Source organism: Elephas maximus, chromosome 6 (genome assembly GCF_024166365.1).
Source record: "Elephas maximus indicus isolate mEleMax1 chromosome 6, mEleMax1 primary haplotype, whole genome shotgun sequence".
Lineage (NCBI taxonomy): Eukaryota > Metazoa > Chordata > Mammalia > Proboscidea > Elephantidae > Elephas > Elephas maximus.
In genome coordinates, this window is record NC_064824.1 from 138,539,891 (window position 1) to 138,553,043 (window position 13,153).

Consider the following 13,153-nt stretch of genomic DNA (forward strand, 5'->3'; position numbering starts at 1 on the left):
TAGATAGATACTTCTCTAACATGACAAAATACTCCATTTCAGTTCCAAAACCATTATCATGCTTAATGGAATTCATATAGAAACCCTCCCATTAAAGCCAGGAAAAACACAAGGCCGGTCACCGTCACCTTCACCATTGAACACTGCCCCCTAGAAACTACGGAACGCTATAAGACAAGAGAGAAGACAGAGATGGAGAACTTGCGATGGAAGACGTAAAATGATCCCCTTTTGCAGGTGTGTTCTATACCCAGAAAACCAAAGAAAATCTACTGAAAAACTACTTTAGACAATGAGAGTTTGCTGATTTGGCGGCATTACAAAATTAATATGCAGAAAACAGTAACTTTTGTGTGCACAAAGAGCAGCCAGATGGAAGAAAAGGGTCCCTCTGGAATAGAAACAACAACACAGAGATAAAATAGCTAGGAATAAACTCATTAATAAACGTGAATTCTATACGAAGAACAGTCTACACGCTTCTGGGAATGCAAGTGAAGAAGTCTTGGACAGATGGAAGAGCATACTGTGTTCTTAGGTGGAAACACTCACCAATTTTTAAATATGGCGACTCGCCCTAACTTCATCTGTAAGCATAACGTGATCCAAACAAAAATGCCAGTAGCGTTCTGTTGGGGTGTGTGTTGGGGGGTGGGTGGGGGAGGGAATGACAAGCTGATTCTAAACTCTATGTAGAAAGTAAATAAGCTAGAATAACCAGGGAAAGTATGAAATCAAAGGGTAATGAGGAAGAATCATTGCTGCCAGACATTAAAAAGTATTAAGAACTCAGTGATTAAAACAATATGGTATAGGCCAATGAATAGAAAGACAAATCAGTGAAAGGGAATAGAAAATCAAGACATATTCTCAAATACGTATGGAAATTTAGTGTATAGTAAAGGTGGCCTCTCTAATGTGTGAGGAAAAAAGAGCCATTTAATAAATGTTATTGGAATAACCTGGGTGTCATCTGAGAAAAAGAATAAAATTAGATCTTTACCTCTCTATATTTAACTCCAGAATGATCCAAATGGACCAAAGATTTAAATGAAAAAAAGTAAAACAAAAGAAACCAAAAAAGAAATATTTCATAAGCTCAGAAGAGTGGGAAATACCTTTCTAACTATGGTGCATAGCCCAGAAACCATAGAAGAAAAAATTGATAAATTCGACTACATAAAAACGGAAAGCTGTGTGGTAAAACAACCCTGGGTAAAGTCGAATGACGTCTGGTACTGGGAGAACTATTTGTGACGAGTATCACAGGAAAAGGATCATTTTTCTAATATATAAAGAGACCCTGCAGCTCTATATCAAAAAGATCAAAAACCCAACGTAAAAATAACCAAAGGATACGAACAATTCTCAGAAAAGAAAATCCAATGGATTTGAAGCATCATAAAAACATATTCAACATATGAAAAGCAATACAAATTAAAACTACACCAAGAAAAAAATGGATAAATTGGACCTCATCGAAATTCAAAACTGTGGTTCATGACCCCATTAGGTAGATGGAAATAGAAGCAACAGACTGGGTGAAGATATTCGTGAAATATATACCTGATGAAGGACTTGTATCCCGAACGTATAAAAAATCTTTACACCTCAGTAATAAGAAGACGGATGACCCAATCAAAAAATGGGCAAAAGGCTTGAACCAGCACACAAAGGAAGGTATAGGAATAGCTAATATGCACATGAAAAGATGCTCAGCATCATTAGTCAATATGGAAATGAAAATTAAACCCACAATGAGATAACATTTCACATCCCACTAGAATGGTTGTAATAAAAAGACAGACAATAACAAATGTTGCTGAGGATATAGAGAAAGGGGAACCCTCAAACATCGCTGGTGGCTGAAATGGCTCGGCCATTTTGGAAAAGAGCTGGGCAGTTTTTTTTTTTAAGTTAAATATAGAATTACTATGTGACCCAGCAATTCTATTCCTAGCTATATACCCAAGAGAAATGAAAACACACATACACAAACATGCACGCACACACACACAAGCTCGTACATTAGAAGGCTTTTTCCCAAAAAGTTCTGGGATATTTGTATGCATTCATTCTTTGAGATCAACTTGAGAGTAATTTTGTCAGCTAAAAAATTGTTTTTATTTTTTTTTGAATTGCATTAACCACGTTTCTGGTTGGGAAAACACTCCCTCGGTCTATTTCTTCCAATCTTCTTTCATTTTCTTCAGTAAAATTTTGTTAATATAATTCTGTACATTTCTTAGGAAGTTTTTTGGGTTTTCTGGAAAAATAACCACGTGATCTGAAAACAGGGGTAAAACTATCACTCTTTACCCATAACTCCTTTTCTTTTTCCTATTGCGTTTGTTAGGACTTGCCGAGCAATATTAGCTAAGACTCATACGGAAAGGTTCTAACGCTGAGGTTTCATCCTGGAGTACAGCACACTTCTTCTCTTGGGTTCCATGATAAATACTCTTAGCAACTCTAGGGTTTTCCTATTTCTAGTTCATTAAGACGTTTTATAAAAACAGCTTCAGGGGTCAATCTCATTAAATGCCAATGAAACATTGGCAAAGATGATCAAACGGTGTTTGTCCTGCCGAGCACTAATATGGCGAGGAGCCGGGCCTTGACAGATGAGCAGGGGTTCACTGGAGGAAGAGGGGAAGAGGGTGCCCTAGAGGGGGAAGAGCACGTCCTGCACGAAGGCACTGAAGGGCACAGCATCATGAGACACCAGATGGACGGTGAGTGGATGGCTGGAGTTACGGTGAGATGACAGGGACACGGGGACAGGAGATGAGACCGAGAAGCAAGAACATAAAACCAGTTGACTCTGAGTCGATTCCAACTCACGGTGACCCCACGTATTACGCAGAGTTTTCTTAGCTACAATCTTTTTGGAAGCGGTTTGCTAGGCCTTTCTTCCGCAGAGCTGTTGGGTGGGTTAGAACCACCAATCTTCCCATCAGCAGTCACGAGCAAACCATTTGAGTAAGAATGTAAGCCTCCAAACCAAGCCTATTGCTGTTGAGTTGGTTCTGACTCATAGCAACCCTATAGGACAGAATAGAACTGCCCCATAGAGTTCCCAAGGCTGTAATTTCTACAGAAGCAGACTGCCACATCCTTCTCCCTGAGAGTGGCTTTGGATTTGAACTGCCCACCTTTCCATTAGCAGCCAAGAGCTTAACCACTGTGCCACCTGGGCTCTTAAGAATATAAAAGGCTCCGGAAATCAAGCTCTTTGGAATTTACTAAGAAAATGAGCATTGCATGCCATCGTATCTTTCAAAGGGCAGCAAAAAGGATGAATTCATCTTGAAATAAACTTGAAAATATTAATGAACATTGGAAGTATTTCCAAGCAAGCATTTGTTAAGAAAATAACCAAAGCCAACTAACACTAAAAAACCAAACCAAACCAAACCCATTGCCATCGAGTCGATTCCGACTCATAGGGACCCTATAGGACAGAGCAGAACTGCCTCACAGGGTTTCCAAGAGACAGCTGGTGGATTTGAACCGCTGACCTTCTGGCTAGCAGCCGAGCTCTTAACCACTGCGCCAAATGTAAAGAAACCTGATAATGAAGTATTTATGTTGTGTTTGTCAAGCGTATCTGTACCTGTTGTGGGGTCTTGTTAGAAAAAATAAGAGCTGAGCCTCCTTCTTCTACTTTAGGATAGTCAGGAAATGCGCCAGTTAAATTCCTGAGGAAGAAAAAAAGGCAAATTAAAGCAGAAACCAACGCGGTCCTCTCTGTTGTGCACCCCTCTAGCTGGTTCCACTTGTGTTCATCTACAGGAGTGATGGTCGTTAGGGTGGGGTCCCCTGCCTGTCAGCCCGGGGGACGCGATGCCTCTAAGGTGTGGAAGGAACCTGCGACTCTCAGCAGTGGGTTTCCTTCCTCTGGGCGATTCTGAGCCTGAGACAAACACATCTCTCTTTAGAACAGATTGTACTTTTCTTCCCCTCTCTTTTTAAATTTGAATATTGAGATGTTCTGTGCTTGAGTTGAGAATGAAGACAGATGTGCAAATCATTTCTTCCTGTTTAAAACTTAGGATAAACACAGGATTTTAAACTAAACAGAAGGACGGAGTTGTTCAAATAATAAATCTAGTAATATTGCATGAAACATACGTGCTTGCTTTATGTGTTACTAAGTTGAAGGCCCTATATCTTACGGGTTCCAAATAGTATTTTTTTTTTTTTTCTGTAATCATATAATTTCTACTTTGACATTTAGTGTTGAAGGATTTCAGAAGGGATATGTAGTTAATATTTCTAAGAGGAATTGACTTTGACAAGAGTGCTTTATTTATCTCACACACAGAAAAAAGACGACCAAGCCAGTTTCATTTACGCATAAAACCCAAGGCTCAGAGGAGACCCCCTGTGTGTAAAATGCCTCTACGGCAGCGGCGCTCAAACTTTCGGCCTCAGGACGCTGTACACTCTTAATATTATTTGAAGACCTCCAAGTGCTTTTATTTATCTCTGATATTTACTATATCAGAAATTAAAGCAGAGAAATTTCTAAAATGTACATTTTTAATTTGCTTAAAAATAGCAGTAATAAACCCATTATTTGCTAGCACAAAAAAAATATTTTTTATGGAAAATACAGTTTCCAAAAAAAAAAAAAAAATTCGTGAGAAGAGTGGTGCAGTTTCACATCTCTGCAAATCTGATGTCGGGCTTAAAACGTAAAGTAATTGGCTTCTCACTTCTGCTCCTGTATTCGCTCTGTTGTAACATGTTTGGGTTGGAGTGTGGCAAGAAAACCTGGTCTCACACAGGTACGTAACTGGAAAAGGGAAGGGTACGTTAATAGCCTTCTTAGATAGCGGTACATGTCCTGCTTTGGCTCTACGCCACAGCTTGACAAGAGGGGGTTTCCTAAAGGCTGGTTGCAATGTAGGGTCCCTGGTGGTGAAAATGGTTTGTAAGTGGGTACTAACTTAAAGGCTGGTGGTTCCAACCCACCATGCGGTGCCATGAAGAAAGTCTACAGCCAAGAAGACCCTATGCAGCTCAGTTCTACTCTGTAACACATGGGGTCGCTGTGAGTCGGAATCGACTTGACAGCAAAGGGTTTGGTTTTTGGCTTTGGTGTAGCTGCAGTGTGGACTCTGACGCCGTATCAACGAACAATCCTTCCCCAGGGATATTAAAATCCACGGGCCTATCTCATGGGTGTTTATCCACGTGTGTTTCTGCAACGTCAGGTCTTGGTCATTTGGAAAGTACTCGTTCACCGCGTTATGTGGCTCTTCATCATACCAAAAATCATATTTGTTAATGTCTTAATTATCTAGCCCACTGCTGTCGAGTCAATTCCGACTCATAGTGACTCTATAGGGCAGAGTAGAAGTGCCCCATAGAGTTTCCAAGGAGCGCCTGGCAGATTTGAACTGCCGACCTCTTGGTTAGCAGCCGTAGCTCTTAACCACTACACCACCACGGTTTCCCTTAATTATCCAGTGCTGCTATAACAGAAATACCACAAGTGGATGACTTTAACAAAGAGAAATTTATTCTCTCACAGTCTAGGAGGCTAGAAGTCCGAATTCAGGGTGCCAGCTCCAGGGGAAGGCTTCCTCTCTCTGTCGGCTCTGGAGGAAGGTCCTTGTCATCATTCTTCCCCTGGTCTAGGAGCTTCTCCATGCAGGAACCGCAGGTCCAAAGGATGAGCTCTGCTCCTGGTGCTGTTTTCTTGGTGGTACAAGGTCCCCATGTCTCTCTGCTCTGGTGGCTCGGTGGTTAAGAGCTCAGCCACTAATCAAAAGGTAGGCAGTTTGGACCCACCTCTTTGGAAACCCTGTGGGGCAGTTCTGCTCTGTCCTATACGGTTGCTATGAGTTGGAATTGACTCAGTGGCAATGAGTTTGGTTTTGGTCTCTCCGTTCACTTCTTTTATATCTCAAAAGAGACTGGCTTAAGACACAAACTAATCTTGTAGATTGAGTACTGCCTCATTAGCATAGCTGCCTCTAATCCCAACTCATTAACATCACAGAGACAGGATTCATAACACATAAGAAAACCACATCAGATGACAAAATGGTGGACAACCACAGAATACTGGGGATCACGGCCTAGTCAAGTTGATAACATATTTTTGGGGGACACAATTCAATCCATGACACTTAATAGCGCCACCGTCCTACCAAAAAAGTCAGCAAGTAACGGGAAGTTCTCAAGCACACAGACGTGTGCTTTCTAGGTGCGCTGCGGTAGAGAACAGCACCTTGGTACTGCGCCCCGGCCTTGACGTGTACCTGGGTGCCAGGAGGTTTACCCCCCTGCTTCGCACCAGCGTCCCTGGCTGGTGTGATGGTTGATGCACTTGGCCACTAACTGAAAGGTTGGGGGTTCAAGTCTATCCGGAGGTGCTTCCAAAGAAAGGCCTGGTGACCTACTTCCCAAAAATCAGCCATTGAAAACCCAGAAGATGTAAATACTGCTGTGTGGCAAACGTTTAAAACTTTAACGTAGAAAACGACCGCGTAACTTAACAGCCCTTTGCTACCCACATGCACGGACACATGTGAACACATGCACACACATACGTGCACACATCTATGTGCACACACATATACACCCATGCACACACCATGCGTGTACACACACACCCACACTCACATACCTGTGTGCACCCCCTTCCTTGTGCACACACTCCATCACTTGCCGTCCCTCGCGTGGCAAGCTGACTTCCGGTCCCACAGCACCTGCAGCCCTGCTTTGTGAGGTGCCCAGGCACCCCAGTTTGTGCTGGCTGGGACTCTCTCCCTCGCCCCATCCCTTGTGACCCAGCCGCTTAGAGCAGGCTAAAAGAAAGCAGTTGTGAATTCAGCTTTATAGTTCTAGATACTCATCACCTTGGCAACGAGATTTCGCCCCTCGCATTTTCAGTTGCATACCATGCAGAGATGGAAACCTATCCAGACCTGTCCCACGTAAGGGTCCTCAGGGTGAGACAGAGCTGCTCCCCTCTCCCACCCCTCAGTATAAGCAGGGTGAGGCCATGGGCATTTTACTGCAGCCCCATGGACTCAGGACACTGTGTTAGGTGTGAAACCTTCAGAGAGGAGACGGCTGTCCTCACAGACCGTGAGTAGAGAACATTATTTTGGCTCTCATAGTGTTTCTGGTGGAAAAAGCTGGCGTCAGACAGCATTGGCAGGGACTGCCAAGGCGTTGACTGAGGACCGCAGATTACATGGTGTCAGGAAAACTACTGTTTTGATAAAAGGTAGATTGTGGAATATCTGGTTTCTGTTGGACTTGGATCCATCCGAGCCCCTCTCTCTTGTCCTAGCAGGCACCATACCCCCTCTGTCTTCCATGAAGCCCCAGGACCACTGGGTGGTACAGGCAGCCTTTGGCCTTTTCACCTGGGTGTGGCCTGTCTGTTCGATACCCACAGTTACCTGGGGCTCCTGTACTGCAAATATTGCAAGTGGGTGGCTTTAAAAAACAGAAATTTACTTTCTCACAGTTCTGGAGGCTAAAAGTCCAGATCAAGGTCTCAGGCATGTTACTTCTGTGTGCCTCTCTCCTGGTTTCTGGTGATCCTGGGTGGTCCTGGACTTGCAGGTACACCTGTCTCCGTAGTCTGTCTTCCCCGTGTGTGGGTCTCTGTCTGTTCCGCCCTTTTTGTCACTCAGAAGTGATTTGGTTTAGGGTCCAGCCTACTGGGATGTGTCCTTGTTAAAATAAGGGAGGAAAGCCCTATTTCCAAACAGGGTCACATTCACAGAGACAGGGGCCAGGACTTCAGTACCTATTTTGGGGGGACACAATTCACTCCATACACATGGTGTCTGGGATCTTGGGGCCGACTGCAGGGGAAATTCGCCTCTTTGCTTAGGGCTGACACACCGTGCGAGCTTTATACGATTTGCACAACCGCACTGGTACAATGCCAGGCTCTGGGCCCTGGAAAGGTCCCTCCTCACACATCACAGGGCTCAGCTGGCATCTCCTAGAAGGTGTCACAGGGAGGGGGAAGAAGGGGCCCCCGTCTCCCACAGGACGCCTCCTTCACTCCTCCGTCTCTAGTCAGTATCCCTCATGCCCCTCCCACTGGTGGAGGGAGAGGATCCCCCTGCCTGAGGCCAACCTGGCTTTGGGTCCCTTGGCCCCCTGCCGCCTCAGGCCCTTGCTCTTCAGGGTCTCTCCAAAGGCTGCCTCTCAGCCAGATGCTTCCCCGTGGATGTTAAACACGCTCCTGGTTCTGTCATTTAAAAAATGCTCGTCTTCCTTGATTTCCAGCCTCCTCTGTGACTTCTCGTTGCTCTGCTCTCCTCTGCAGCCCAGCTCTTCAAGAGCTGCCCACGGTCACCGTCTCTGGGGGGCCAGTCTCCAAAAGTGAGCAAGGAGCTCTGTGCTGTTGAATCCCTGGGTGTTTACAGCTGCCCTCTCTCTGGGGCTCTCAGGGAGCCCTCTCTTCTGAAAGGTTCTCTTTCCTTGGCTTCCACGGCCTGGCATCCACCTGGTTCATTCCGGCCTCGCTCGGCACTCCTCCTCTGTCTTCTTTTAGGCACCTCCTTCTCTTCCTCAAAGTCCCTGAAGAGTTAACACGCCCTGCTGCTAACTAAAAGGCCGCTGGTTCAAACCCGCCCAGAAGCACCTCAGAAGAGAGGCCTGGTGACTTGCTTCTGTCAAGACTGTGGCCAAGAAAACCCTCGGGAGCACAGCTGTACTCTGACACCATGAACGGGTACCAAGTCGACGGCAATTAGTTTGGTTTTTGTTTTATTTTTCATTCTCAAAAGTGACTTGGTTTGGACATTAAATTATACTGTTATTCCACTTTATGGATTAATTTATGTCCTCTCCCCCTCACTAAAAAAAAAAAAAAAGGAAAAGAAATGTTGAAGTCCTAACCCCCAAGAGCTGAGTGACCTTGTTTGGAAAGACCGTCCTTGGAGATGTTATCAGTTCATTCTGGAGCAGGGTGGTCCTTATCCAATGTGAGTGGAGTCGTCACAAAAGAGGAGAAGAGGCTCAGAGAGACAGAGAGAAGACGGCCGTGTGATGGCGGAGACAGAGATGGGGTCATGCTGCTTCTACAAGCCAGGGAGCTCCTGAGGCTGCCAGGACCCAGGAGAGACAAGACGGCATCTTCCCCTAGAACCTTCAGAGACAGCATGGACCCTGCCAGCACCCTAAATTGAGGCTACCAGCTTCCAGAACTGTGAGACAATAAACTCCTGCCATTTTAAGTCGTCTACTTTGTTGAACTTCGTTATAGCAGCTCCAGGGAATGAACACACTCCATCCAGAACGGCCTTGAAGCACTTAGTAGTGCAGATCAGAGACCACAGCCTTCAGTATGGATTACACCTCAACATAAAGAAAACAAGAATCCTCACAACAAGACCAATGAGCAACATCATGATAAATGGAGAAAAGATTGAAGTTGTCAAGGATTTCATTTTACTTGGATCCACAATCAACACTCATGGAAGCAGCAGTCAAGAAAACAAAAGACACATTGCATTGGGCAAATCTGCTGCGAAGGACCTCTTTAAAGTGTTGAAGAGCAAAGATGTCACCTTGAGGACTAAGGTGGGCCTGACTGAAGCCATGGTGTTTTCAATTACTTCATATGCAAGTGAAAGTTGGACAAAGATTAGGGAAGACTAAAGAAGAATTGACCCGTTTGAATGACGGTGCTGGTGAAGAATATTGAATATATTATGGACTGCCAAAAGGACGAACAAATCTGTCTTGGAAGAATTGAAACCAGAATGCTTCTTAGAAGCAAGGATGGTGAGACTATGTCTCACATACTCTGGACATGTTGTCAGGAGGGACCAGTCCCTGGAGAAGGACATCATGTTTGGTAAAGTAGAGGGTCAGTGAAAAAGAGGAAGACCCTCAACAAGGTGGACTGACCCAGTGGCTGCAACAATGGGCTCAAGCATAACAATGATTGTGAGGATGGCACAGGACCAGGCAGTGTTTCATTCTATTGTACATAGGGCCACTATGAGTTGGAACTGACTTGACGGCATCCAACAACAACAACAGAATGGCCTCTGTGGCACTTCCTCTGCTAGCTCCCTGGCCTTGTCTTCTACCACCCTCTTCCTTGCTTGTCCAGCTCCAGCTACCTGTACCTCCTGGCTGCTCCTCAACATACTCAGTGTTTCCTCCTCAGAGCATCTGCACTTTCTTGATTCCCATCTGGACAAAGATATAACAAGTGGTGTCTTCCTTTGCTTGCTTTAAGGTTTTGCTCAAACGTCATCGGATCAGAGAGGTCTTCCTCAGCCATCCTGTGTAAAATAAGCTTTTGACCAGATAAAATAATCTCCCCCTTAGTTTACCACCAAAGTTCTTGCTGAGGTGTGAGTATCCGGGGGATGTTAAGTTGTTTTTTCACAACTGCCTCAGTTTCTCTTTGCAGCCTGGAAAGGGCTTTACCAGAGAAAGGGATCTTTTCCACTTGAAAAAAAATTCTTTTAACATCAAGTGCTTGACAACACTATTAAGCATTTAATATGCTGCCTCTGTATGTAATGGTTATTTAAATTTCAGCTTTCTCTCAATTATACTTTGAACCTAATTCCAAAGCCGCTTGAATATCTCTGGACTTGCATCATTTTGCTGATTTACAAAGTTAGCTTGTAGCTCGTGCTAGAACGCCATCCCCATGCTCCCCCCAACTTCCATTTGGCCCCCAATCGCTGCAATAGCCAAGGGAAAATCAGGCTCTTCGACTGGGCGTCCAAACCACCAAATGGAACAAGTGATGCAGAAAATGGAACTCATTCCTTGCTGAGTGAAGAATAACCCGGACTGTGCACAGGAGGGCTTTCCCAGCTCACCTGGGCCCTTGGGACACAGCAGGAAAGGTGAAATGAGAAAGGCGAGCAGAGTCTAAGAACATGAAAGTCTAAGAAAGGGATGGCCGGCTTGATAAGACTCTGGATGGACCAGGAATTTCTGAGCTATTGGTCAACATTTAGTCACTTACAAGCAAATTCTGTCTCATTGTGTGATTTCATGGGGATTACATTTTTTAAATCAAGAATTCAGTTTTTTTGGAAGATGGAAGCAACAAGGTGCCCATCAACAGAGGAATGGATAAATAAATTATGGTATATTCACACAATGGAATACTATGCATCGATAAAGAACAGTGGTGAATCCATGAAACATTTCATAACATGGAGGAATCTGGAAGGCATTATGCCGAGTGAAATCAGTCAGTTGCAAAAGGACAAATATTGTATGAGACCACAATTATAAGAAGTCAAGAAATAGTTTAAACAGAGAAGAAAATATTCTTTGAAGGTTACAAGGGTGGGGAGGGAGGGAGGGAGAGGGGTATTCACTAATTAGATAGTAGACAAGACCTATTTTAGGTGAAGGGAAAGACAACACACAATAGAGGAGAGGTCAGCACAACTGGACTAAACCAAAAGCAAGGAAGTTTCCTGAATAATCTGAATGCTTCGAAGGCCAGCACAACAGCAGCGGGGGTTTGGGGACCATGGTTTCAGGGGACATCTAGGTTAACTGGCATAACAAAATGTATTAAGAAAACATTCTGCATCCCACTTTAGTGAGTGGTGTCTGGGGTCTTCAACACTAGCAAGTGGCCATCTAAGATGCATCAATTGGTCTCAGCCCATCTGGAGCAAAGGAGAATGAAGAACACCAAAGACACAAGGTAATTATGAGCCCAAGAGACAGAAAGGGCCACATAAACCAGAGACTACATCAGCCTGAGACCAGAAGAACTAGATGGTGCCCAGCTACAACCGATGACTGTCCTGACAGGGCACACAACAGAGAATCCTGATGGAGCAGAACAGTGGGATGCAGACCTCAAATTCTCATAAAAAGACCAGACTTAATGGTCTGACTAAGATGAGAAAGACTCTGGAGGTCATGGTCCCCAGACCTTCTGTTAGCCCAAGACAGGAACCATTCCCAAAGCCAACTCTTCAGACACGGATTGGGCTGGACTATAAGACAGAAAATGATACTGGGGAGGAATAAGCTTCTTGGCTCAAGTAGACACATGAGGCTATGTGGGCAGCTCCTGTCTGAAGGCGAGATGAGAAGGCAGAGGGGGACAGGAGCTGGCTGAGTAGACTTGGGGAATACACGTGGAGAGGAGGAGGAGTGCGCTGTCTCATTGAGGGGAGAGCAACTAGGAGTACATAGTAAGGTGTATATAAATTTTTGTATGAGAGACTGACTTGATTTGTAAGCTTTCACTTAAAGCACAATAAAAAAGAAAAGAATTCAGCTTTCTGGAACCATACTTACCTGTTGGTGTCAAGTTGATTCCAACTCATAGCAACCCTGCAGGACGAAGTAGAACTGCCCCACAGGGTTTCCAAGGCTGTAATCTTTATGGAAGCAGACTGCCCCATCTTTTCCCAGTGGAGTGGCTGGTGGGTTTGAACCACTGACCTTTCAGTTAGCAGCCAAGTGCTTAACAACTGCATTACCAGGGCTCCTTTGGAGCCACAGTTAATTTGTATTAAGTTAAGTATTAATTTCCAAGAGATAGGCTTTAAATTATTCATCAAGTTCGCTTCCTAAAAAGTATTTAGATATACTCTAATATGAACACCGAATATGCAATATATTATCCACCAGAATTTAGAGATTTGGTTAATACTTTTTGAAAACAGAGGAGACTTCCTTATCACTAAGTCAGGTTCACCTCTCAGATAGGACAGGAGAGACGAAGCTAAGGAGCCACTGAGCCCCTTCCCTGCCAGACAGTTCGTCGGTCTCCGGCAAGCCCCTTCTAAGTGAGGCACGTTCATACGTTCCAACGTTGGATAGCTCTGGTAATCTGACATCTTTTCCAGCTTCTTCTATCAGTCCTAGTTCTTGACTCAGAAAGCATCTTCTCCAAATTGAACAGTCTAAGCTGGAATAATGACCTCTAATCCCTTGGCTCTTAAGCTAAGCCTACACCTCATCACACCTGTTAGAAATCCATTGCTATTGAGTCGCTTCCGTTGAAACTCTATAGGACAGAGTAGAACTGCCCCATAGGATTTCCAAGGAGCAGCTGGTGGATTCGAACTGCTGACCTTTTTGGTAACAGCTAAATGCTTAACCACTGTGCCACCAACACCAAGCACGTCTAATCGAGCTTCCAGTGAGGGTTCAGATG

General features: G+C 44.5%; 1 protein-coding gene across 4 annotated transcripts in view; it reads right to left on the reverse strand.

Moving 5' to 3' along the window:
* IQCA1 (IQ motif containing with AAA domain 1) overlaps nt 1–13,153 on the reverse strand; it is a 167,760-nt gene that overhangs the window by 84,647 nt on the left and 69,960 nt on the right. For all 4 annotated transcript variants that reach the window (XM_049888514.1, XM_049888516.1, XM_049888515.1 and 1 more), the window contains one exon: nt 3,617–3,701. In XM_049888514.1, coding sequence (XP_049744471.1) covers nt 3,617–3,701 — 85 coding nt within the window. The remainder of the gene's footprint in view (nt 1–3,616; nt 3,702–13,153) is intronic.